General features: G+C 40.9%; 1 protein-coding gene and 1 pseudogene across 1 annotated transcript in view; both read left to right on the forward strand.

Annotated features, from left to right (window-relative positions):
* Positions 1-27,144, forward strand: part of LOC102286182 (craniofacial development protein 1) — a 103,802-nt gene that overhangs the window by 17,177 nt on the left and 59,481 nt on the right. Inside the window, exon 5 of the mRNA XM_005894307.3 lies at positions 2,375-2,494. Within this exon, the coding sequence (XP_005894369.1) occupies positions 2,375-2,494 (120 nt within the window). The remainder of the gene's footprint in view (positions 1-2,374; positions 2,495-27,144) is intronic.
* On the forward strand, positions 2,502-25,178 carry LOC138991854 (large ribosomal subunit protein eL34-like; annotated as a pseudogene).

A 27,144-nucleotide genomic window follows, 5' to 3' on the forward strand; every position in this document is an offset into this window, starting at 1 on the left:
TATGGAGAGATTTTCTTAGGACAGCAGTTGTTCAGTTGCTAAATTGAGTCTGATTCTTTTAGACCTCATGGACTACAGCACTCCATGCTTCTCTGTCCCCCACTATCTCCTGGAGTTTGCTCGCATTCATGTCCATTGAGTCGGTGATGCTATTTAAATATCTCATCCTCTGTTGCCCAATTTTCCTCCTGCCTTCAGTCCTTTCCAGCATCAGGGTCTTTTCCAGTGAGTCAGCTCTTTGCATCAGGTGGCTAAAGTTTTGGAGGTTCAGCATCAGTCCTTCCAGTGAATATTCATGGTTGACTTCCTTTTGGATAAACTGGTTTGATCTCCTTCCAGTCCAAGGGACTCTCCAAGAGTCTTCTCCAGTATCACAGTTCGAAAGCAGCAGTTCTTTGGCGCTTAGCCTTCTTAATGGACCAATTCTCACATCCCTACATGACTGTTGGGAAAACCATATCCCTTCACTTATATGGATCTTTGTTGGCACAATGATGGCTCTGCTTTTTAATATGTTGTCAAGGTTTGTTATAGCTTTCTTTCCAAGAAGCAAGCATCTTTTAATTTCATGGCTGCAGTCACCATCTGCAGTGATTTTTGGAGCCCAAGAAGATGAAATCTGTCATTGCTTCCACTTTTTCCCTTTCCATTTGCCATGAAGGTATTGGACGAGATACCATGATCTTACTTTTCTTAATGTTGAGTTTCAAGCCAGCTTTTTCACTGTACTCTTTCATCCTCATCAAGAGCCTCTTTAGTTCCTCTTCATTTTCCCCATTAGGATGGTATCATCTGCATAACTAAGGTTGTTGATATTTCTCCCAGCAATCTTGATTTTCACTTGTGATTCATCCAGCCTGGCATTTCACATGGTGAAACGTGAATTTCACATTTCCCTGGTGGCTCAGACGGTAAAAGATCCACCTCCAATGTGGGAGACCTGGGTTTGATCCCTGGTTTGGGAAGATCCCCTGGAGGAGGGCATGGCAGCCCAGTCTAATATTCTTGCCTCAAGAATTCCCATGGATAGAGTAGCCTGGCGGGCAACGTGGGTTGCAAAGAGTCAGACACGACTGAGCAACTGAGCACACATACAGACTCTGCATATAAGTTAAATAAGCAGGATGACAGTATACAGTCTTGATGTACTCCTTTCCCAGTTTTGAACCAATCCGTTGTTCCATGTTCTAACTGTTGCTTCTTGACCTGCGTACAGGTTTCTCAGGAGACAGGTAAGGTGATCTGGTATTCCCATCTAATAATTTTCCACAGTTTGTTGTGATCCACACAGTTGCAGGATGTGAGATCTTTTAGCTGTGGCACGTGGGATCCAGTTCCCTGCCCAGGGATCAATGTTCAGCCCCTGCATTGAGAGCATGGAGCCCTAGCCACTGGACCACCAGGGAAGCCCCAAAGGTTCTTAAATGTAAAACTCTCATTTTGTGTTACCTGTGATGGTGAAATAGTACCGGGTGCAGGAGTGAGATAGTTCTTAGTATGAAAATTTGGTTCTAGTCCCAAGAAGCCTAGAAGGAAAAAGAAAAGATAAGGACTTCTGTTCTTTGCAAATCTGGAATATAGGGTTTGTCTGTCATTATTGTGAATGACCTGTTTGAACACTCAGAATAACACCATAATCTTGGACCCTCCAACAGACGGATTGCAGTTAAACACAATTCCTCAGACGTTTTGGGAACCCCAAGGCAGACATAAGGCATTTCCCCTCTTTATCTGAAATTTCTGGCATCAAATTCATATATTCATTTGATCCTTTAGGAGTCAGTTTTATTGAGGGCAGTTTTCTCAGATTTGAAATTGGACAGGGTTCTCAATCGGGTAACTTTCTTTCACTCCTAAATCACTATCTATGTAGCTAGTTTTAAGGAATTTTGTTTCATCTTTGGGTTGTTTTAGGTACAGAACAGGAGCCTTCTTTAGAGTATCCCAATTGTTTTTACTGTTGCTTTTCTCCTGAAATAATGCCAGTGTGTTTCTCCCAATTACTCCACGTCCCTGTTCCCACTTTGACTTAAGCGTGAGCACTAATGTGCACGTGAGGTGCAGTGGGAGAGCCCTTCAGTCTTCACCTTGGTGATCTCACGTGGGCTCTGATTCAGGGTGACGGTCATGTGACAGAAGTAATGGAGGGGGTTTGAGAGACAGCAGACTTCCATCTGCTGCTGTTTCCTTTTTTGAATTAATAAGGGCTAATGTCTGTCTAGAACTGTTAAAGTAAATTTTAACCGTAACGCTCAGCAGCCAGAGTTTACAGAAAGCCCAGTAATTTTTTCCTTGGTTCTTTATGCCTTTTTTATTAGATTTTGTTTCTCTCCTTTTCTTCCACTTGTAAACTTGGTGTCTTCCCTTGGTACAGGGTGATTAAGGAAGTGGATGCCACATCTAAAGAAGCCAAATCCTTCTTCAAGCAAAATGAGAAGGAAAAACCCCAGTCTAACGTCCCTCCAGCAGTGCCATCACTTCCTGCCGGGTCAGGGTGAGTAGTCTAGTCTCAGGCCGAGACGCACCTGGCACGTTGGAGAAGCTGTTTTCACAACAAGGGCGCCTTGCCTGTAGCTCTCGTGGCTGCTTTCCTGAGAGCAGGAATTCTGCTGCTGTTCTGTCTTTGCTGAAATACCTGCCAAAATGGAGGATGCAGAGAACAATACTTGCAGAATGGAGGATGCAGGCTTCTTGTTTGATTCTGAGCAAAGTCCTGGTTTACAGTGTTGGCCACAGAGGTGAACATATAGTAGACTTCACACTTAAAAAAATGATTTTTGAATGTAAATGTCAGCAGTTCATCATAACATGTAATAAAGATTTGAGTTGAATACTTCCTTCCTAAGGATCTCCTAGGAACAAAAAAAGGTCAAGGCTGACTTACAAATAATTTTATTAGCACATTGTCAAAAACTTAACAGTTTTTCTCCCTTCATGGTTTCCATAGTACATGAGTTATTTTGAGCTGAAGACTAGAATTCTTTCCTTGGAAGAAGGAAAAATTTCTTTCTTCTTAATCTGCGTGTAAGAAGTAAAGGTGACAGTTAAGTGGGAGTCAGGGCACTCGCCTCGAGAGCGGCGAACATGGGCCACTCACTCCCGTCACAGCGCTGACCACCTTGACTCCCGAGCAGAGCTCGCTCTCTTCTTGAGAGAAGCTGTCACCTATAGTTGACTTGCTGACCTTTCAGTTTTTGCTTCATCCTTTCCCCTAAAACGGTGAAGTTTTGTTTTCTGCTTTTTTTTTTTCCTGAGAGCTGAGATAAAAATAGGAGGCTCTAAGCTAAAACAACATGCTTTTAGCTTTCTAGTTATTATATTGTCTGAGAGGGGTTCTCTGCAGACCAGTGGCTTTCAGACTTTACTGACTGCCACTCACACTAAGAAATACATCTTACGTTATGACTTAAGTGAAGTGAAAGTTGCTTAGTCGTGTCCGACTCTTTGCAACCCCATGGACTGTAGCCTGCCAGGTTCCTCTGTCCATGGAATTTTCTAGGCCAGATTACTGGAGTGGAATTCTCTTCTACTTTCCCTTCTCCAGGGAATCTTCCCAACCCCGGTATCGAACCCAGGTCTCCCTCATTGCAGGCAGGTTCTTTACTGTCTGAGCCACCAGGGAAGCCCTACATTATGACTTAGTCTACCCATAAATATAGATATGTATGGTGACTTCTATTTTATGTCTATTATTATGTAATTATTTTGTGTAGTATATGTCTTTTGGAAGAATGTTATGACCCATTCAATCAATTTCACAATCTCTTACAACCTGTATTTAACTAATACTGCTCTAGACTACATAATAGAATTAGCATTCTGCAGGCTTATCTCTGGGTCAACAGGCTTGTATCTGGTATTATTAAACAATGCCTCTTGCATTTATTGAAAGTGTTACTGTGAATGTTACTGTGGATTAAGTGCTGGATAGAAATAAAGTCAGAGTTTCTTCTGCCTTAGATTTCTAGCATAGTTAGTTTCAAGTAGCATAATTTTTATTTCTAGCTTCCTTGGGTGTTTCTTAAAATAGAGATTCTACTTGGAAACAATGTGTTTCAGAAAATACGGTTACCATAGTTCTAAAGATAACCGGAGGAGGGAGAAGGGGCATCTTGGCAAGGTCAGCTTGTTTAAGTCAGAGTCAGTCATGAAAATCTCACTGTATTCTGTATTCATGCCATGCTTTCTTAGAAAGAGCTACTAACCTTTCAAAGATAAGAAATCTGCTATGTTTTAGTAGGAACCAGAAGGAAACAGATGGCATCCTCAAACTGGGACACCTCTAGGAGATTTTAGGAACTCAAAAGTGCAATGAAAGACTGCACAGATAGTGAGAGTGCAGCATCCCTGGGGTTGGCAATAATGAGGCTCCATCGCCACCCCTCGACCTGAGGGGCGCGGCAGGGAGCAGCCTGTGGCGGTGAGGATAAGGAGGACCTCCTGTCAGGAGCTGAGAGCTTCGCTTGAGCGATGGATCATCCAGGGGAATAAATAACCAAATATCCCATTCCTCCCTCCATCCTTTCTCTGCTGGGGACTCCATTGGTCAATGAGGCTCATGAAAGAAAAAATTATCCTCTACTTGTTAAAATGCAAGGAAGATTTATTCAGGCTTATTGCAGTAGGTATTAACAACTGTCACAGTAGGGGAGAAAGATCAGGCTTAACTTTTATTTTTTAAATTTTTTTTGGAGTTCATTTGCTTTACAATGTTGTGTTAATTTCTGCTGTACAGCAAAGTGAATCAGTTATACGTATACATATATCCCCTCTCCTTTGGGTTTACTGCCTATTTAGGTCACCACAGAGCACTGAGTAGAGTGCCTGGTGCTGTAGAGGAGGTTCTCATTACCTATTTTATGCATAGTGTCATAGTGTGTATATGGGGGGCTTCCCTGGTGGCTCAGACGGTAAAGCATCTGCCTGCAATGCGGGAGACCCGGGTTCAGTTCCTGGTGTGTATATGTCAGTCCCATTCTCCCAGTTCATCCTGTCCCTGCCTTTACCCCTTGGTATCCTCTACATTCGTTCTCTGCATCTGTGTTTCTATCTGTGCTTTGTAAATAAAATCATCTATACCATTTTTTCAGATTTCACATATATGTGTTAATACACGGTATTTGTTTTTCTGACTTAACTTCATTGTGTATGACAGTCTCTAGGTCCATAGAAATCTCTACACAGGACTCGGCTTCATTTTTCTTTTTCTGCCTGAGTAATGTCCCATTGTATAGATGTGCCCCGTTTGCTTTATCCATTCCTCTGTTGACGGACATGCAGGTTGTTTCCATGTCCTGGCTATTGTAAATAATGCGGCAGTGAACACTTCGGGTGCGTGTGTCTTTCTGAATTATGGTTTTCTCTGGGTGTATGCTCAATGAGGGGATTGCTGGGTCACACAGTAGGTCTATTTTTAGTCTTTTAAGAAAGCTCTGCTGTTCTCCATAGTGGCTGTATCAGTTTACATTCCTACCAACAGTGCAGGGTGGTTTGCTTTTCTCCACACTTCTGCAGCATTTGTTGTTTGTCGATTTTGCGATGATGACCATTCTGACTCAAGTGTACCTCATAGTTTTCAGGCTTGACTTTGCATGCAGCAAAGAGCTGGGGTTTGTGGCCAGGGAGCAGATGAGGGCTGGGAGGATGGTCTGTGGATGGGCCAGTGCCGAGGGCGACAGCAGGGGCGAGAGGGTTCTGGCTCACTGACCCAACAGGGCTCTTGTTGCAGCCGGGCCAAGGACTTACATGTCAAAGGTGGCAAATGAGGAAACTGTTCAGATACTGAGCGTGATCAGCTGTCAAGGGTGGGTGATGCTGTTTAACCTGATTTAGCAGGATTCTTGCTAAAATTGAGCTCTGCAAGCCCAGTGAGGAGAGGGGCCAAGTTTGAGACGTCATGGAGAAGAGGTTTCAAAGGAGCCTAAGACTGGATCAAGTAGAGAGTCTCTTGTTGATACACCCATACAGGACAGCATCTGGGGCAAGGAGCAGTGTGGAGACGGATGCAGAGGCATCCAGACGGGTCAGCCAGTGACGCATCCTTCAGCAGATTAATGAACTCACTCCTTCGTGACGGGGTGGAACCTGAGCTTCTTTGAAAGCTATAATGAAACATAACAAGATTACAAGGATATGTCTGACTGAGTAAAAAAGTCCTCACAGTTTGTACATAAAAACAGAGACACATTTCATTAATGATACATGGACTTTGGATTTCTCAATAAATCCAGCAGATGACCTTCAAAGTTGACATGATCATTTTTCTGAGATTTATCTCAAAAATGTCCGCAGTGGTCGTTGTGCTTGGGAAAAGACAGGGTCAAAAGGAATTCCGTTGGTCTGAGGTGTCTAACAGCATTTTATCAGTGCAGACATCAGTATGTGCTGCAGGCTGCACACACATGGTGTGGAAAGTCTTCAGAAGAGTCGACAGGAGACACCAAATTTATTAAATGAAATTTATTTAACGCAGTAAAATTTTTTTTCAGTGTTGGAATTGTTTCAGTTAATAGAGGTTGCCCAGCAGAAACACATTGTTTGTTTATTTCTCTCCTCTCTAAACAGATTTAAGCAATACAGGAAAACCAGAGCAGGAGAGTAAAACATCCTGTCCCACATCCTTTGCTAGAATCACAGGAGCAAACGTTTGTAACTGAAAATGCATTTCCTCCACATGTTTAAAATAGTACACTGCTTTGGCTTAAAAAATCCAAAGTTTATACTTTGGGGATAGAGTAAACCAAACATCCAGTTTTCACTGGAGGCAGGAATCAGAGACGACAGTTAACTCTACAATTGGTAGAAGAAGCACCGCGCTCACCCTGCTGTGTCTGAACTCTCCTAGTCCTGTTACTCTAAGCGCTTTGTCCACTTCTCGCCTTCCACTCCCCTCCAGCCCTGTTGGCCAGTTGAATCCAGCTTCTGTCAGCGTTTGTGGGTGTTGGGCTGGTACATTCACTGCTTGTCTTCAACCCAGCATTTACTGCTTACTTTATTCCAACAGTGGGCAGCCATGAGTGCCCTTCAAGTTTATGATCCCAGCCAGAGGCATTAACTTGTTTGATTAAGGGCTTACTGTTTTAGATTCCTCTTTATAGACTGAAAATGATCTAAACCAGTAAAACATAAGGGTTCAAGACATCATTTTCCTGTGTAATTTTGTGTTGTCATCTCGATCTGTTGAGGGGAAAAAAAAGGCTTCATTGTTGAGTCTCAGACATCATCCTAGGTGGTATCAGGTTAGCACTGTTTGCCCCAAAAATAGAAGAGAGAGGATTCCTCACAGTGTCACACTGCTGGTTGAAGACCTGTTGGTATTGAGTGTATTTGAGACATCCATCCCCAGGACCTTTACTTCATACAACAGAATCTGTCTGAGCCATTGATCTCTCCCAAACTCCTTGGACATGAGTTAAAACCTTGTTGGCTTTTAAGTTTCAATATATAGTCTTTTGATAGAGATCATTGGGCATTTTACTTCAAGAAATAAAAATCAAACATAGACACAGCACTGGGTTGGAAAAGTTTCTAATTTTTGATCTGAATCTCATTGCTGCTAAGTCGCTTCAGTCATGTCCGACTCTGTGCGACCCCATAGACGACAGCCCAGCAGGCTCCCTCGTCCCTGGGATTCTCCAGGCAAGAACACTGGAGTGGGTTACCATTTCCTTCTCCAATGCATGAAAGTGAAAAGTGAAAGTGAAGTCGCTCAGTCGTGTCCGACTATTAGCGACCCCATGGACTGCAGCCTACCAGGCTCCTCTGTCCATGGGATTTTCCAGGCAAGAGTACTGGAGTGGGGTGCCATTGCCTTCTCCCTGAATCTCATTATTGATCTCCAAATTTTGACCTCCAAATTATTCACAGAAAATATATTTACATCAATAGCAAAAAAAAAAAAAAAAAAGACAGGTTGTCTCAGAAATCTGACTCCACCTCCAGGTTTGATGCTCTTGTGAAATGCCTGATCAGGTGGCACGCGCCTGTGGGCCCGTGAGTAGGTATACATGACGAGGTTACTGAATGCCAGAGAAGGGCCATTCCTGGAAGAAGAGAATCAGCTTGTTTCAAAAGAATAAATATCATAAGTAAGTGCTTATTGGTAATTATTATAATTAATTATTATTAATTATAATTATATAATTATACAATTATATAATTATAATTTATATATATTTATAAATATTTTATTGACATATTTCTAATTTATATATAATTAATTATTATAATTAAGTTCATTTGAAGAAAGTGGACATTCTAGACATGACTTGTGATATCTTTCATATTCGTTTTTAAGAGAACAAACAGTATTAGTTTAATAGTTTAAAATTGGATGTACCTTATCTCTCTTTAAAAAATAGCTATAGTGAACTGTATTTATTTACCAATTAAGTTATGCTGTTCTTTAGTTAGCTGCTACTGCTGCTGCTGCTGCAGTACTACTAAGTACTGCTACTGCTAAGTCGCTTCAGTCGTGTCCGACTCTGTGCGACCCCAGAGACGGCAGCCCACCAGGCTCTGCCATCCCTGGGATTCTCCAGGTAAGAACACTGGAGTGGGTTGCCATTTCCTTCTCCAATGCATGAAAGAGAAAAGTGAAAGTAAAGTTGCTCAGTCATGTCCAACTCTTAACGACCCCATGGACTGCAGCCCACCAGGCTCCTCCGTCCATGGATTTTCCAGGCAAGAGTACTGGAGTGGGGTGCCATTGCCTTCTACGTAGTTTTTAGCACTTCCCCCAAAATGCTGTCTATCTCCATTTTTATACACCTCTCTCTTCCCCACCGCCAGGAAACCACTAATCTATCTCTTTGTCTCGATTTGCCTGTTTGGACATTTCATATAAATGGAGTCATACAGCATTTCTTGCTTTGTGTCTGGCTTCTTTGACTAGCATGATGTGTGTTGGTTTTTTTGGCTGCACTGTGTTGCATGTGGGATCTTAGTTCCCTAACCAAGGATGGAACCCGTGCCCCCTGCTTTAGTGACTAAGCACACACAGACATTCATGTACAAGTTTTTGTAGGGATATGTGTATGAACCTGGGTATGAAATTTCTGGGTCATGTGGTAAGTTGGACACAGTTTTGGATAGGACAAGGAGCCATAAGAGGAGAATTCACGTGTTACCAAGAGGTTCCTTTGACCGTGATTTCTTTTAAAGCATGTGTAGTTCTATATATAAGCTCTGCTGTAGGAAAAAGAGACTGGTGGAAAGCTGTAATGTCCAGTAACATTATAAAAGAAATGGCTAGATAAAAGGTAAAGCAATTTCCTTTTGTCATAGTTCATGTTGGATGTAAGGAGAGAGGTTAAGACTTTTGGTTTGTTCCCACAGCCAGCTCTAAGCTTTCTACTTAGTGAGATTTCCTGTTTGATGATAATTTGGGGTTTTACTTCAGCTGACTCAGGGCTGGCCCTCCCCTTATTTTATTACTGTTTGTAAATAGATGAGTTTCATGACTTTTCCATTAATGTTTGAATGTAACTTTGTTGCTCTTAGTGGATGTGGTTCTGCCAGTAGGAGGTGTTCAGGAACATGTGGTGAGAGGGAGATTTTGGTGCCACATGACTTGAGACCATTGGTACTTAGTGGGTGGGGTTCAGGGGTACTGAATATCCTGCAGTGCTTAGGACAGTTTATGCAGAGAATTTTCTTTTCCAAAATGCCAGTAGTGTCCCCTTTGTGACATACTGTTTTAGGGAGCTGGGGTCCTTCATTTTCCGGTTTGAGACTCCTCCAGGGTAGACATTCACAAACTGACAGTTGATGAATCAGATCTGTCCTTGGATGTTTTATTTGACCAGTATTTAAAAATCAGGAGAGTTGGCATAGGTGGATTATTGGCTTTTCTTCAGAAATAAGTTGTACCCCTGCCCCCACTCTCTCCTAACAGCGGGAAGGAACTGGAGCAGAGCCAATGGGTTGTGCCCATTCCCGTTCTCTCTCCTCAGTGTTGCTGCCTGCCAGGTCCCTGCAGTCAGGTGATTCTCACATGCTTGAACCCCGTGTTCCTCCTTAATGCTCAAGTTAATTACCTTTTGGAACCAACTTGTCTTCTAGATTAAGTATCAGACTTACTGCCTTCTCAGATTGTAGGTTAAATGTTTATCTGCTTTAAAAGAATAAGTAGTTTCTGTTTATTGATAGTTTACCAGATTTAAGACACAGTCCTAAATGTACATGTATTATTTCATTTACTCCCCATGGACACTTCAAGAGACAGGTGCTAACTTTGTGCCCATTTCACAGAACAGGAAACTGAAACTCAGGGAGGTGCTCTTAATTTGTTAAAAGTGCATAGTTGTTGGATGGTGAAGCCTGGATTCAAGTCTAGGTCTACTTGAGACCAAAACCTGAACTCTCAGCCACTGTGCCTTACAACCACTCCTTCTTATTTTCCTAATTGACCTTTTTTGTTAAAAGTATCTCTTCAGCTTTATAACTGATGAAGGACCCTTTAAGGCTATTTTGTGTTTTGTTATTTTTGAAGGAAGTGAGATGACTATTTAATCCCGTTTCCTTTGTAAGCCTTTTCCTCATTAACCATGACTAGTCGGGTTTCCTGTATTATATTTTAATCTCAGCCTTATCTCATGAAATTGAAGGAGCTAACACATTTTAAAAATGAGTTCCAGGTTTGTTTAGAAAGCAAAGATACCTCTTTGCCGACAAAGGTCTGTATGGTCAAGGCTGTGGTTTTTCCAGTAGTCATGTATGTATGGGATGTGAGAGTTGGACCATAAAGAAGGCTGAGCGCTGAAGAATTGATGCTTTCAAATTGTGACACTGGAGAAGCCTCTTAAGAGTCCCTTGGACAGCAAGGAGATCAAACCAGTCAATCCTAAAGGGTATCAACCCTGAATATTCATTGGAAGGACTGATGCTAAAGCTCCAATACTTTAGGGCTACCTGATGTGAAGAGCCTACTCATTGGAAAAGAGGCTGATTGATGCTGGGAAAGATCGAAGGCAAGAGGAGAAGGGGGCGACAGAGGATGAGATGGTTGGATGACATCACCGACTCAATGGACATGAGTTTGAGCAAACTCCAGGAGGTCATGAAGGACAGGGAAGTCTGGCGTGCCACAGTCCGTGGGGTCGAAAAGAGTCGGATACAACTTGGCGACTGAACAACAGCAGCAGTGGACTCCTACTGAGGTCTGAATTTTACATTGCAGAAAGCTTATGTGAGGACCCCCCTCCCAGCTTCCAGGGGACCCAAGTAGGAGATATCCTTGTCTGGCTTGTTTTAAGGTCATTTCTTCTTGCAACCCTTTGTTCCAGAGTAGGACTATCTAGAAACAGCTTTTAAGAGGAAATGATTGATTCTATCAGCCTCACTGGTACTGCTGTTACTTTACTTATCAGCTCCAGAATGCTGCTTTTCGTTGGGGCAAGAAAACCCTGTACCGACTTTCACCTACATGTTCTTCAATGGATGCTTATATTCTGCTTCATTTGGTTTTAGCTTATTCTTAAATTTTATTTTAGTTATACTCTACAGTTGTTGCAGGTATAGGGTAAGTGGATTTGAAATTGAAATTAAACAATTCTTTTAAGATTTCCCCATGAATACTTGGAATATTTTGAATTTATTACAGGTGATCTCATCTCATGCGCATTCTTGATTTGAAGAGATTGTTCCAGGTCAAGCTAGTAACTGAAAGAATTATGAATGGAGAGATTAATGATATTCCTTTCACTCCACCCTTCACTTTTTTGGGGAGACTTTTTGATATTTGGATCAAGTAATTCATGCATCTAAATGAGAACCCAAACATGGAAACACTGCAAAGTAAGGACATTTTTCCTTTGTAGTCACTAGGATGGGATTGAATCCCTACAGCAAATACTATGCCTCTAGGAAATGTCGCTTTTGGTTTTCAGGTTGCCCAGAGTTGAACAAGCTCTAGTGATCTTAGCAAGTCCTATCAAGGAGTTGCTTTATTACACAGAGCAACCTCCTTCCTTTACCCTTGAGTTAAAGCGGCAACAAGCCTAAGAGCCAGGTACCTATATGTGTTACAAATTTTAAAATGTTTATTTTTCTGTATTCCTATACCCTTGATTTTGCCAAATTTCTCTTGGTGTGAAATAGGAAAGGAAGATGCTTTGAGTGCTTCTTGGAGTGTAGGGAAGCATAGAAAGGGTAGGTAGCTGAAGTTATGACTCGTGAAGTTCACTTGGTGCGATAATAGGAAATTGATTTGGAAAAGATACATAGAGGCCTTCATTTAAGAAGAGAATTGTGATGCTGTAGGGACGAAGTGGAAATATTTTGATTGTAACATGAATTTATTGATTTTAGTTGCTTCTTGTGTTTTGGCTTCTTTCAGTGTGCACTAGAGGGCAGAGTTCCTCTGAAAAGATGGTTTGTCTTTGGCAACATCCCAGCAGAAGAAACATTCATTCCTAAGATCGGGTATATAAGTGTGTACATTTTTCTCTAATGATATGAGATTATTCTCTTGGTATGAAATATTTTTATGTTTTATATATAGTTTCTACATTTTTTCTTTTATTAGAGAATTTGTTTTGTTTTAAATTGTACCATTGTGCTTAGAAAGTGGAAAATGATTTTTCTTCTCTTGAGTTCTTTCATTGCCAGTCCCAGAGGCTAATCGTTTTAGCCAGTTATCAGTTATATTCCAATCCTTCCCTATATTATGCTAATATATTATAATATATATACATTAAAACAAAAATGGACTTATTCTTTCTTCAACTTGTATTTTTAAACAGTCTTATTTTGGGTATCTTTTCAGGTCCAGTATAAACGTCTACACGTCTTGATGCCTGCATGATACTCTGTTGTGTGAATATTCTATAATTTGAATAACCAACCATTCCCTTATTGGTGAACTTTTAGTTTTCCAGATTTTGCACTTATGAATAGTTCTGTAGTAATCCTTGTACATATTTTTTTTTTTTAATCTTCTCATGCTGTTATTTCTGGAAGACAGATTTCTTATAAGTGGAATTGCTGAGTCAAATGTATGCACCTTAAATCCTAATAGATGCTGCCAAATAGGCAACAACAGTTTGAAATCTCCAGTGTTATGTGAGTTGGAGGGCGCATTTCTGCACATCATTACTTGACTAGTATCCAAAGATTTCTCCACAATCATGTTAACTGATTCCTCTTAACCTACTGGTTTGTGTTGTGGCTTAAAATTCCCCCTCCTTTGAAAATTTTTATCAGAAACAGACTTTTTTTTTTCTTCCAAGAATTAAACTAGTGCTACATTTTGGTGCATTTTTCAAATGTTAGAAAAAGAATTAAGATTTTGGTATCACCTATAGATTGTCCCCATGTCATATCAGATCATCAAAGTTAATTAATTCTCAGTCATTTAAGAGTTCAGATAAAAACCTGAGTTTTATGAACGCTGAGAGCAATTGTGAGCCAGTTTAGGGACTGCAGTATATTATAGATTCTTTAAAATGCTATGTGTTACTTCTCTCTTTATGTCCTTAGTGGTGGAAGTCACTATTCCCAAATGTTTTCATGTCAGTGAAGAATGTCATTTGTCCTAAGCTTAGCAGCCAGTGGTTCTTACATTCTGATCATGTTCTGATACAGGCATCTTGCTACTGTTTGGTGGGAGGTTATGATTATATAGCGGAGAAGGCAATGGCACCCCACTCCAGTACTCTTGCCTGGAAAATCCCATGGACGGAGGAGCCTGGAGGGCTGCAGTCCATGGGGCCGCTGAGGGTCGGACACGACTGAGCGACTTCACTTTCATTTTTCACTGTCATGCATTGGAGAAGGAAATGGTAACCCACTCCAGTGTTCTTGCCTGGAGAATCCCAGGGACAGGGGAGCCTGGTGGGCTGCCGTCTCTGGGGTCGCACAGAGTCGGAGACGACTGAAGTGACTTAGCAGTATGATTATATAGAAAGATTCGTATTTGATAAATATTTTTATTTGGATTGGGGAGTTTTTCTTATGGGAGAGGCTGAGTAGCTTTGTTCTCTTTATTTTGGTCAGGGATTGAAAATCAGGCTGATGTGAGGTCCAGCACTGAACTGTAGTCAGTTACTAGCCCTGGATTCTTGCCAAAACCCTGTTATCCGAGGGAACCTATGATAAACGTCATTCAAAATAATTTAAAATTTCTAACCTAGGCTAATATTTCTGTATCATTAAGAAAATGGGAGATTCTGAATAAGTGTTAATCTTTGGATATATTAATAGTAATTCTGGATGCTTATGACCATAAAAAAATGTCACAGCCTTTTGAAAGTTAGACTTCCCTTGAATTTGAAATGCTTGCAATTTCATAGCTGCTTATTTGAGAATGAGCAAGAGCAGTCCACGCTTTGCATTGGCTTTTGCTTTAAACTGGGATCATTTAGCCCCAGATGCTTGCGAGATGGTGAACTGTAAGAGGTAGGAACCAAAAGAGAAGAGTTTCTCTATAGTCAAAGTGTGACATGTCTTATTTAAAGTGAGAATTAGAAAGATCCAAAGGATCCCATGTATAAAACACTCTTGATCTTGAACTCTTGTCTCATGTAACTAGTTTCAAAGAAAAGATTTGAGGGAGTTTCCTTTAGAGCATTAACCACAAGCATCATGTCTGCTTCCCAGCTGTGTTTCTGTATATGCTGTGGGTTAATGAAATCCTAGTTTTTGAAAGCATTTCAGAAAGTCATTCCAATTAAGTTTACGTTGGACCTATCTGGACCTCAATTTCTCAGTCTTGCTGTGATGAAGCCAACTTTCTTATTAGGCTAACTTGGACAATCAGCTATGTGTTTTACGGTATCATAGAAGAATGAGCCAGGTAGAATTTCAGCACAAAGGCTTAGCTTTTGAAGTATCTGTCTTTATGAAACTGGAGTTATATATGTATTTTTTAAAGCTCCTTTGAAATAGGACTTTGGTCAGCATCAAAATGAAAGCGAAGGATCAGTGCTTCTCAGATGTAGTAGGAAAAGTTTGGATAAAGGCTTCTGTTTTCCGTACATTTATCAATCCCTAGGGGAATTGATTGGCAATGGAAAATGGAACACATCTCCTTTCTCCCAGCGTTGTGTGTCATCTACTTACAATACAGTATCTCAGGACGCCCCTTCCTGATAAGACTGACATATCTCTGAGCTTCCCACTGCCGCCTCCTCTGTGTGTGTAGGGCGTCCACAGGGTTCAAAGGCCTCTTCTTCTGACCATCTCTTCAGTGCTGGTAGTTCGCTGTCTGTCAAATACTGCTTTTCTCCTGAGCTCCAGACCCATGTTTCTCATTGCTTGCTACAAGTTTATTCTGAATCCTCTTGACACCACAGTGGTCCAACATTTAATTCATTTTCTCTAAATTCTTCCATTTTACAGTACTGGAGAAATGGAGCCTGGGAAGCTAAGTAGCTTCTCAGAGAGAACTTCTAAACTAAAGCTTCTTTCTAATCCATTTTTCCTACCCGCTTGTCTGTCTCTGGAGAAAGACTATACCACCACTATTTCCTAAGTCATTCATCCCAGCCTCAGTGCTGTCTTCAATTCTTTCCTTTTTTTTTCCTATCCTTCCCCTACTCCCAACTGCCCAGTCCATTCAGTTCAGTTCAGTTCAGTCGCTCAGTCGTGTCTGACTCTTTGGGACCCCATGAATCGCAGCACGCCAGGCCTCCCTGTCCATCACCAACTCCCAGAGTTCACTCAGACTCACGTCCATCGAGTCGGTGATGCCATCCAGCCATCTCATCCTCTGTCGTCCCCTTCTCCTCCTCCCCCCAATCCCTCCCAGCATCAGAGCCTTTTCCAATGAGTCAACTCTTTGCATGAGGTGGCCAAAGTACTGGAGTTTCAGCTTTAGCATCATTCCTTCCAAAGAAATCCCAGGGCTGATCTCCTTCAGAATGGACCCCTTGCAGTCCAAGGGACTCTCAAGAGTCTTCTCCAACACCACAGTTCAAAAGCATCAATTCTTCGGCACTCAGCTTTCTTCACAGTCCAACTCTCACATCCATACATGACCACTGGAAAAACCATAGCCTTGACTAGACGGACCTTTGTTGGCAAAGTAATGTCTCTGCTTTTCAATATGCTGTCTAGGTTGGTCATAACTTTCCATTAAGTCCTTTTAATTCCACCTTCAGAATGTTCTGAATATTCATTTATATTCTTTCCTTCTCTCTCTTCGTGCCTTCTGTCTATATTTCATCTTCACTGACATTGCCTCTTTTCTGGGTCTTTCTTCATCATCTGTCTTGTAATTGAAATATTTTCTGAAGTCTTTGAATAGCTTGGATTATTATAATTGGTTCCTAAATTTACTTAAGAGACTGCAGTCTCTCTTCCTGTATCCACCCTGGATGCCATTGCTGGAATAAGAGATTTTGGGCAATGGTTCAATTTAGATCCTATCACTTGCTCAAAAATTTGATTATTTTTGCCTACTATTCAGTTCAAATTCTTTAGCCTAATATTAGTGAACAATGGATTTTAGTTCCAGCAAACCACACATTTTTCTGTTACTCTATTTGACAGCCAGAGAAGGGTCCTTCCCTTTGCCCCATATTTTCCTCCATCAGCTTATTCAGACTCCCTGTCTCCACCCCAGGTGCCGTCATCTCTTCCCATCTGTGGGAATCCTGCCCATTTTTCAAGCCCAGCTCTGCCCTCTCACACTCTGTCCTGATGCAGATCCTCTCTGTTTGTACTCCTGTCCCACTAATGGCCCTTTAAATATGTGACCATGAAGTATAGTTATTTTATTCTTCCTTATTCATGCCTTGAAGAGAATAAAACTCTTAAGATCTTTTCTTTGACGTTGAATTTCTGCAGTTCAATACTGGGTAGATGGTACAGATTTAATTTTGTTTCTTAAATCTGAAAATTCATGCCTTTTGAAAGTTCTGAAAATTTCTCAGGCATTGTCTCTTTGAATATTGTCTGTTTGCATTTTATCATCACCGTTTAGAATGCCTATATGTCAGGTCTTTTCATTTTGTCCTCCACATCGCTTCACTTCTCTAGTATTTTTCACCTCGCTGTATCTCTGAGTTGCCTTTTGGCTCTTTCCAGTGTCCCAGTTCTTTACTTTTTCTTCAGCTATGTCTAAGCTGTTTTAACTTGTTCACTGAGTTTCATTTCAATAAGTATGTTTTCTTTTTATTTTTACAATTTTTATTTGATTTGTTTGCAAATCTGCTTGTTTTTTTCTCATAGGATCATGTGGTTTTGAGGTTTTCTTTTATATTCATCATCATTTTATGTGTGCTTCCTTTATAGTTTCTGTCTGATTGTTCTTTTATCAGAAGTTCTTAGAGTTCTAAAGCTGTCTTTATTTCATTTGTTGTCTCTTATAGTGGGTTATGGCCCTTTGTGTTTAGTATTCTTTATCATCTTTACTAAGGTTTTGTCTGTGGCGTGATCTCATATGGCCTAGTGAAATTATATTTCTCTAAAGTAAGATGAATTCTCCACTCGGTGCCCTGGCTTTTTATGTTTTCTTTTTTTGCTTTGAAGTTTCTGGAACACTCAGCTATCATAACTGGAATAATTATGAATCCTAATTATCACAGGCCAGGGTTCCAGTTCTCAGGAGATACTCCCCCCCACCCCCACGTTTTCCCTACTGTCCAAGCAGAGAGAAGCTTTCTTGTTTGCTCTGTAGGCTGTTAGGTGAACTTTTCCTAGTCTGTCCTTTCCCTGAGGATACACAGTTTCTGTTTTATTTGAGACTTTAGTTCTAGCCTTCCACCTTTTACAAGTCCGAGACTAGTCCTGTTATCATGTGGATAGCAAAACCCAGGGCGGAAGTTATTGAAACTCCTTCCCCACCGCATTCAGCTCCTCTAGCCACTGGATCAGCTCATATTCTGCCACTGTGGTTTCAGTTCCTTCCTTGATCCTGGCACCCTGGACGTTTCCCTTTTCTCTCGCCGGGTTTAACTATGCATTTAAAATAATGTTTGGTCTTTTGGTATATTTAAATCTAGTGTTTCTAGGTCTTCATTGGAGAATGTTTAGGTTACATTAAACATTCATCTTGCCTGAACTGGAAGTTCATTGTGAGAAGTCGCTCAGTCGTGTCCGACTCTTTGCGACCCCATGGACTGTAGCCTGTCAGGGTCCTCTGTCCATGGGATTCTCCAGGCAAGAGTACTGGAGTGGGTTGCCATTTCCTTCTCCAGGGGATCTTCCCAACCCAGGGATCGAACTCAGGTCTCCTGCATTGCAGACGGACACTTTACCACCTGAGCCACCAGGGAAGCCCCTCTTTAAGGGCAGATACTATGTATTGCTTTTTTAAAAAATGTTTCCCTGCAGCTAGTACGAAGTTGGTCATTACAATTGGCGAATTTGAAGTTACTCAAAGGAAATACTTCTGACTACACTGAGCATAGGAAGAAATACCCAGTAACCTATTAAAAAAAAAAGGGGGTGTGGGGAACGGCATCTAGAGGCATTCAGGATGGTGCAGCGTCTGACGTTCCATCGTAGGCTGTCCTACAATACAGCCTCTACAAAACCAGGCCGTCCCGAACCCCTGGTAATAGAATTGTTTACCTTTATACCAAGAAGGTTGGGAAAGCACCAAAATCTGCGTGTGTTGTGTGCCCAGGCTGACTTAGAGGCGTTCGTGCTGTGAGACCAAAAGCTGTCATGAGGTTGTCTAAAACGAAGAAACTTGTCAGCCGAGCCTATGATGGTTCCTTGTGTGCTAAATGTGTCTGCGACAGGATCAAGCGTGCTTTCCTTATTGAAGAGCAGAAGACGTTGTGAAAGTATTGAAAGTACAAGCACAGAGTCAGAAAGCTAAATAAAAAATGAACCATTTTTGAGTAATAAAAAAGAAAATACCCAGTAACCTTTAAAAACACATTTGATGACTTTCTTTCATATCAGAAAGAAACTGATTCTTCTATTCAAACCCTATTGATTTTTACCATTAAAATACTGTATATCTTAAATATCTGTTGTTTTTCTTCCCTCTTTTGAGCTATTTACATTGCTCCCTTTGTTGGTTTTCCTTGTTCTCTTCAGAAACAAAATATCTGGGAATATTTTTTGTTACATTTTCTAAAGCATCCATGAATTTTCCTCATTCTCATATTAGTCTTATTTGTTGCCTTCCCCCGCCCCGCCCCCAGCTCCATCTTAATGTCTGTTTTGAAAATCTTTACCACCAGGTGTTGTGGAGCTTCTTTTTGTCTGTCTGGTGCCTCACCCTCTCAGAAATCTGCAGGACATTTCATAAATGCCGCACTTCATGGGAGGCAAGGAGCCGAATATTCAAAACCATTGATTTCCCAGTGTTCTTTGTAGCTACTTTTCAGTCAGGAACCTGGGCTGCTTGAGTCAGATACCTGCCCAGGATTTTCAGTCCAGCCTAGTGAGGCAGAGGCAGCGAACTCGGAAGATCTTCCCGGGCCCACGTAGGGGCAGCAGCTGCAGTGCGTGTGGGACCCCAGACAGCAGCACCGTCAGTCTAGGTCTGTGGTGTGATTTGGGGGCATTGTTTCCAGCTTCTGAACTTGCTTCTTAAATCCTGGATTTTGATGAGTAACCCAATACCTTTTTTTTTTTTAATTAAACTTTCTATTTTGAGAGATTGTAGACTCACATGCAGTTTGTAAAATAACAGCTTTCTTGAATCCTTGATCCAGCATCCCTCTATTGTAACATCTTACAGTATCACAAATAAAGTGCTACAGATAGTCATGTACAGGTTTTGTGTGGTTGTTAAGTGTGTGTATTTGTGGGGTGTTTTGTTTCGTTTCTGTCGCGCCATGTGTCTTGCTGGCTTTTAGATCCCTGACCAGGGATTAAACCCGGGCTACAGCAGTGCAAGTACTGAGTCCTAACCCCTGAACTGCCAGGGAATTCACATAAGTGTGTTATTTTTGTGTGAACAAGTTTTCTATTGCTACTATAACAGATTACCATAAATGCAGCTACTTACAAAGCACAAATTTATTGACTTACAATTTTGTAGGCTAGAAGCCCAACACCATGGTTTCACCATGCTAAAATCAAAGCGGATCTGTATTCCTAGTGATTGTAGGACTACTAAGGGCTTCATTTTCTTGCTCTCAGCTGTGGGCCTTCCCAGCTTCCAGAGACCACCCACTTTCCTTGACTCGTGGCCCGCTTCTGTTTTCAAAGCCAGCAGCAGCTGGTTGATTCCTTCTCAAGCTAAGAATGTCTGTTCCTCCTTTCATCTCATCTCTAACCTAGCTGGGAAAGGTTCTCTGCCTGTGAGGATTTCTTTGATTATATTGGGCCCACACTGATAATCGAGGATTATCTCCACTGTCTCAAGGACCATACCCTTAATCACATCTGCAGAGTCCCTTTTGCCATGGAACTGTAAGGTAACTAAATCAGATTCCAAGAGGGTAGGGAGTGAATATCAGGGAGAGGGGTCCTTATTCTTCTCAACACATTTAAAATTTCATTTCTCAGAGGTAAATGCTCTGAGAGGGAGTTAATTACTGAGTCATGGTAGTTGAGAGTGAAACTACCATATAGTAGGAGAGTGAAAAAGTTGGTTTAAAGCTCAACATTCAAAAAATGAAGTCATGGCGTCCAGTCCCATCACTTCCTGGCAAATAGATGGGGAAACAATGGAAACAGTGACAGACTTTATTTTCTTATTTCATTGGGAGGACTGATGCTGAAGCTCCAATCATTTAGCCACCTGATGTGAATAACTGACTCATTGGAAAAGACCCTGATTCTGGGAAAGATTGAGGGCAGGAGGAGAAGGGGATGATAGAGGATGAGATGGCTGGATGGCATCACCGACTCAATGGACATGAGTTTGAGTTAACTCCGGGAGTTGGTGATAGACAGGGAGGCCTGGTGCGCTGCAGTCCATGGGGTCACAAAGAACCGGACATGACTGGGCGACGGAACTGAACTGATGGTCGTTGAATGTATACTTTTATAAGAAACTGTCCAACTTTTCCAAAGGGGCTGTGCCATTTTACATTTCCACCAGTAGTGTGTAAGGGATTCAGTTTCTCTGCATTCTTATCAACATTTGGCATGGTCATTATTGTTTATTTTAGCCACTCCAGTAGGTGTGAAGTGATGCTTCATTATGATTTTAATTTATATTTCTCTAATGGCATATAAATACATTTCCCTAAGGTGTTAAATACTTTTTCATGTGCTCTTTTGTCATCTATATATCCTCTGGTGAAATGACTGTTCTTGTCTTTTGCCCATTTTCTAACTGGATTGTTGAACTTCTTACTGCTGAGTTTTAAGAGTTGTCTGTAAATTCTAGATATTTGTCCTTTATCAGATACTAAGTTTGCACATCCTTTCTTCCAATGTATAGCTGTCTTATCCTTTTAAGGAGATTTTCACAGGGCATATGTTTGTGATTTTGATGAAGTCCAATTTATCAGTTTTTCCTTTTATGGATTTTCCTTGAGGTGTCAAGTCTAAGAATGCTTTGCCTAGCCCTAGGCCCCACAGATTTTTCTTTGATTTTTTTTTTTTAATTTTATGTTTTACATTTAACTTCATGAACTGGTTTTGAGTTATTTTTTGCATGAGGCATGTGATTTAAGTCAAGGATGATTTTTTAAATTTTTGTTTCATTTTATTTATTTTTTTGCCTGTGCCATCCTCTTTGTGGCAACATTTGTTGAAATGGCTATCTTTGAATTACTTTTGCCCTTTTGTCAAAAATTAATTTGGCTTATTTATGTAGTTCTGTTTCTGGGTTCTCTGTTCCATTGACATGTGTCTATCCCACAATCTTGATTACTGATCTATAAAATAAATCTTGAAATCTGATCATCTGATTCCTTCCACTTCATTATTTCATTTCAGAAGTATTTTTTAAAAACTCTAGTTCTTTTGCCTTTCCAAATAAGTTTTGAAATAATTTTGTCAGTGTCTAGAAAAACTCTGGGATTTTGATAGGAATTCCTGTCAAACCTTGTTAAACCTTGTTATGGACTGAATTGTGTTCCTCCCTCCCCTCTTAAAAACTCATATTTTGAAGCTTTAACCCCCAGTGTGACTGTGTTTTGGGATAAGGTATTAAAGTAAATAATGTTAAATGAGGTTATAAGGGTGGGTGCTCATCCCATAGGATCAGTCTCCTTATAAGAAGAGGAAGAGACACCAGACCTCTCTCTGCAAATATTAACAGAGAAGGGGTCATGTGAAGACACAGCAAGAAGGTATTTGTTTGCCAACCAGAGAGGTCTTACCTTGATCTTGGATTTCCAGCCTCCAGAACTGTGCTGCTGCTGCTGCTAAGTCACTTCAGTCGTGTCCGACTCTGTGCGACCCCAGAGACGGCAGCCCACCAGGCTCCTCTGTCTCTGGGATTCTCCAGGCAAGAACACTGGAGTGGGTTGCCATTTCCTTCTCCAGTGCATAAAAGTGAAAAGTGAAAGTGAAGTCGCTCAGTTGTGTCCAACTCTTAGCGACCCCATGGGCTACAGCCTACCAGGCTCCTCCGTCCATGGGATTTTCCAGGCAAGAGTACTGGCGTGGGGTGCCATTGCCTTCTCTGTCCAAAACTGTGAGGAAATGCATTTCTGTTATTTAAGCCACTAGTCTATGGTATGCTGCTATGGGGCAGCCCAGGCAGACTGATATAAACCTATAAGTCAGTCCAGAGGGTATTGATATCTTTATTATATTGAGTCTTTCAATCCATGAACTTTGTATGTGTCTCCATTTATTTTTATTAGCATTTTATAATTTTAAACATATAAGTCCTATATATATAATTTGTTAGAGTTATGCCTAATATTTCATTGTCTTTTGAATGATTAAAAATGGCATTGTATTTTTAAATTAATCTTTGTCTTCATTAACATTTTTCTCTTCTACAGTCTATTTTGTCAGATATCAGTATAGCCACTCCAGCTCTCTTTTTTAAAATTGACTTTATTTTATTTTTTTTAATTTGTTTGCATCACACGGGTTGCAGGATCTTAGTTCCCCCAATCAGGGGTTGAACCTGTGCCTTTGGCAGTGAAACTGCAGAGTCTTAACCACTGGACTGCCAGAGTTTCCCTCTTATTGTATTTTTAATTTTAATGTTGACATGTTCATTGCTAGTATATGGAAATATAATTGATTTTTGTGTGTTTTTCTTATACCCTGCAACCTGACTTAACTCACATGTTCTAGCATTTTTAAAAATAGACTCCTTGGGATTTTTGCATAGTTAATCTTGCAAAAGAAAGTGAAGTCACTCAGTCGTGTCCAACTCTTTGCGACCCCGTGGACTGTAGCCTACCAGGCTCTTCTGTCCATGGGATTCTCCAGGCAATACTCCTGGAGTGGATTGCCATTTCCTTCTCCAGGGATCTTCCCAAACCAGGGATCGAACCCAGGTCTCCCCCATTGTAGACAGACACTTTACCGTCTGAGCCACCAGGGAAGCCAGTCTTGCAAGTAGGGGCAATTTTATCCCTTGTTCTGTCTCTCTTCCCTTTTCCTTTTCTTGCCTTAGTGCTCTGGCACAGACACAGCACTGTATTGAATAAGAGAGTGAGAGCAGATATCCTTGCTTTGTTCCCAGTCTTAGGGAGAAACAGTACGTTTCACTATAATGTATAAGCTCTACATGTAAAATATGTACACTGTAATGTAAAAAGCCACAGGCTTTTTGTATTGTAGATGCTTTTAATCAAGTTGAATAAGTACCCCCTCTATTGCTGATTTTTTTCAGGATTTTTATCATAAGTAGGTGTTAAATTTTGTCAGTTGCTTTTTTTGTATAGATTGATATAGTCAAGTGATTTATTTTCCTTTAGCCTGTTAATATGATGGATTATGTTGATTTTTTTTTTGAGCATTGCTGTGATGCAGTTGACATACTGTATAATTCAGCTGTTTAAAGTGTACACATCTGTGGTTTTTAGTACAGTCACAGAGTTTTGCATCTCCCCCACAAGAACTCCTGCACGCATTAGCTGTCACTCCCCATCTCCTCCCACCCCGCCTGTTCCTTTCACTTCAACCGAGGTAGCCACCAGTCTGTTTCTTTCTCTATGGGTTTGCCTATTCTGAACATTTCATATAAATGGAATGGATAATACATGATCTTTTGTCTCTGGCTTTTTCACTTAGCGTGATATTTTTAAGGTTCATTCATACTGTAGCATATTTCATTTCTTTTCGTTGCTGTGTGTGTGCTTGGTCACTCAGTCGTGTCTGACTCTTTGCGACTCCATGGATTGTAGCCCACCAGACTCCTCTGCCATGGGGATTCTGCAGGCCAGAATACTGGAGTGGGTTGCCATGCTCCCCTCCAGGGTATCTTCCCAACCCAGGAATCAAACCCAGGTCTCCTGCATTGCAGGTGGATTCTTTACCGTCTGAGCCACCAGGGAAGCCATGTAATAGTCCATTGTATGGCTATCCGTTATCAGTTGATGGACATTCAAGTCAGTTTCCACTTCTTGGCTATTATGAATAAGGCTGTAAGTATTTGTATACAAGATTTTCTGTGGACATTGTGTTTTCATTTCTCTTGGAGTGGACGTGAGTGGGGTCATATGGTAACTGTGTTTAACTATTTGAGCAGCTTGCAGACTGTTTTCCAAAGAAACATATCCACAAACGTTCTACTTTTCCTCATCCTCATCAGTACTGTTATTATCCTTCTTTTTGGTCATAACTATCTTTGGGGGTATGAAGTGCCATCTTACTGTAATCTTGGTTTGGAATTCCCTGGTGGCTTATGATATTGATCATCTTCATGTGCTTATTAGCCATTTGTATATCTTTTTTGGAGAAGAGTCTATTCACATCTGCTCTTCATTTTTAATTGGGTTGTCTTTTTGTTATTGAGTTGTAAGAGTTCTTTATATATTCTGAATACATGTCCCCTGCAGTAGAAGTGCAGTCTTCACCACAGGACTGCCAGGAAAGTCCCCTGCACCTCTTCTAAATTTATTGACATTAGTTTTATGACCCTGGATGTGGTCTAGCTTGGTATTTGTTCTGTGAATGCTTCAAAGCCTAAATTCCTTTTCTGTGTAAATCAGCCAGAGGCAGTGTCTGTGTCTTTGTCTAGAAACTTTAATACTTGCTTCCCACTGCATCTGTTAATAGCCTTTATTGCAACACTTGCTGTACTGTCCTCTGTCAGTTTACATGTTGGTCTGTGAACTTGAGGATGTAGGTTTTGTGTCTTTTTTTTTTTTCTTTAATACCCATTCTGGTACGTGGAAAATAATTTATAGGCATTTCTTGGATGAATGAATAAATAAATAGATTTTATTAATGATCACCATTTTTTAAAAGTCTTACGTAAACTCAGATCTAAGGAGATTTCATTTTTTTTGCTTATGTGTATTCTCCTATCAGTCTTAATCTTAAAAGCAGAATGTTTTTGGTTCCACAGCTTGTGTTCAGCAAGTGATTGACCCCTGAAACAAACTGTAATGTCTATTTATGTAATTAGAATGACATTTCATTTCAGCTTGATCATGTCGTATTTCAAGCATAGACATGTGGGAAGTTCCTTACTCATTCCACAAGACTTATTTCACAACTCCTGCTATTTCCTTTATTACAGGTTGACTTGTCCTCTTGTTGTAAAAGTGTTGCTTCCATAACAAGACATTTCACAATACACATCCTTGTACAGTGAACAAAAGCTCTGATATGTACCTAGAAGCCTTGTTTTCTAGTCAGGAAGCACATGGTATTCCCTCAGCCTTTCCTGCACTTAACTTTGAGTTTCCTTATGGATAACTGTTTGGTTGTTTTCTCCATTCAGTGTAGGTACTGGGTAGCTCAGACAGGAAAGAATCTGCTTGTAGTGCAGGAGACCCAGGTTCAATCCCTGGGTCAGGAAAATCCCCTGGAAAAGGAAATGGCAACCTATTCCAGTATTCTTGCCTGGGAAATCCCACGGACCGAGGTGCTGACCTACAGTCCAAGGGGTCAGAAAGAGTTGGACACGACTGAGCAACTAACACTTTCACTTTCCCTGGGTTAAAATGTACGTAAAGGATTTTATTGTATACTGTGCACCGTTACTGTTAAAGCGTTCAGGCTGTTGCTGGTGACTGCCATCTAAGTTGTGTGTACAGGGACCCGAGCTATACACTCTGCCACTTGGCATGATACCCTATTTATTGCTCAAGCAATTTGGGGTGACTTCCGCTCTGTTGCTTTGGGGATTTTCTAACAGTTTTTACTGCAAAAAAAAAAAAAAAGAACTGAATGAACTGGGAATGGCCAGTGGGAAAAGACTTCTTGAATGATTTCTCTGACTTTCAGTTAAGAGCACATTTAATGGGTTCATGTTTTTCCTCCTTTGAAACTAAATTGACTAGATTGTACTTGAACACAGGAAGATCTTTCTGTATCTTCTCTCATACTTAGTTTCTTCTCTTCTTTGCCATCTTTTTTTTCTTTTTTTGTGATTTCAGCTAGATGCCTTGTTAATAGCTATATATTGAGAATATGCAAGAAAGGGGTGAGATATAAATAAGGCAAGATTGTAGAGAGATAAGGATATCATTTTAGTTGTGGTTAGAATCCTTTCATCACATTTCAGGTGAACTCAAGTCAAGAATGGTGGAGAACATTTTAGTGACAATCCCCATATTCTAAGCTTCGTTATTTTCTGAGTCTTCATCTATTCAGAAGATGTATTAACAGCATCAGTTGAGTGCTTTTTGGTTCCCCACAGAATTTGACTTTCTTAACAGAGTATAGGATAGTTATCATAGGAGCCTTAGTGTTCAATTCAGCGCGTTACAACAGTTGTATATATCCAGGTAGCCCCTCCTGAAATGAGGTCTGTGTGGTGTAACTCCGTTTCCCCAGAAAGCTTCCTCATGCCTTTTCTCAGGTGGTTCTCTTCCCCGCTCCCCTCACACCTTCTGCCCCAGGCAACCACTCATTTTTATTACGATATGTTAGTTTTCCTATTCCAAAATTTGATGTGTATCAGTCATATGTTGTGTAACTCTTTTGTTTGTGGCTTTTTTTACTCAGCATGTTTCTTAGACTCACCCATGTTGCTGCTGCTGCTGCTAAGTCGCTTCAGTCATGTCCAACTCTGTGCGACCCCACAGACCGCAGCCCACCAGGCTCCCCTGTCCCTGGAATTCTCCAGGCAAGAACACTGGAGTGGGTTGCCATTTCCTTCTCCATGCATGCAAGTGAAAAGTGAAAGTGAAGTCGCTCAGT

This window comes from Bos mutus, chromosome 18 (genome assembly GCF_027580195.1).
Source record: "Bos mutus isolate GX-2022 chromosome 18, NWIPB_WYAK_1.1, whole genome shotgun sequence".
Classification (NCBI taxonomy): domain Eukaryota; kingdom Metazoa; phylum Chordata; class Mammalia; order Artiodactyla; family Bovidae; genus Bos; species Bos mutus.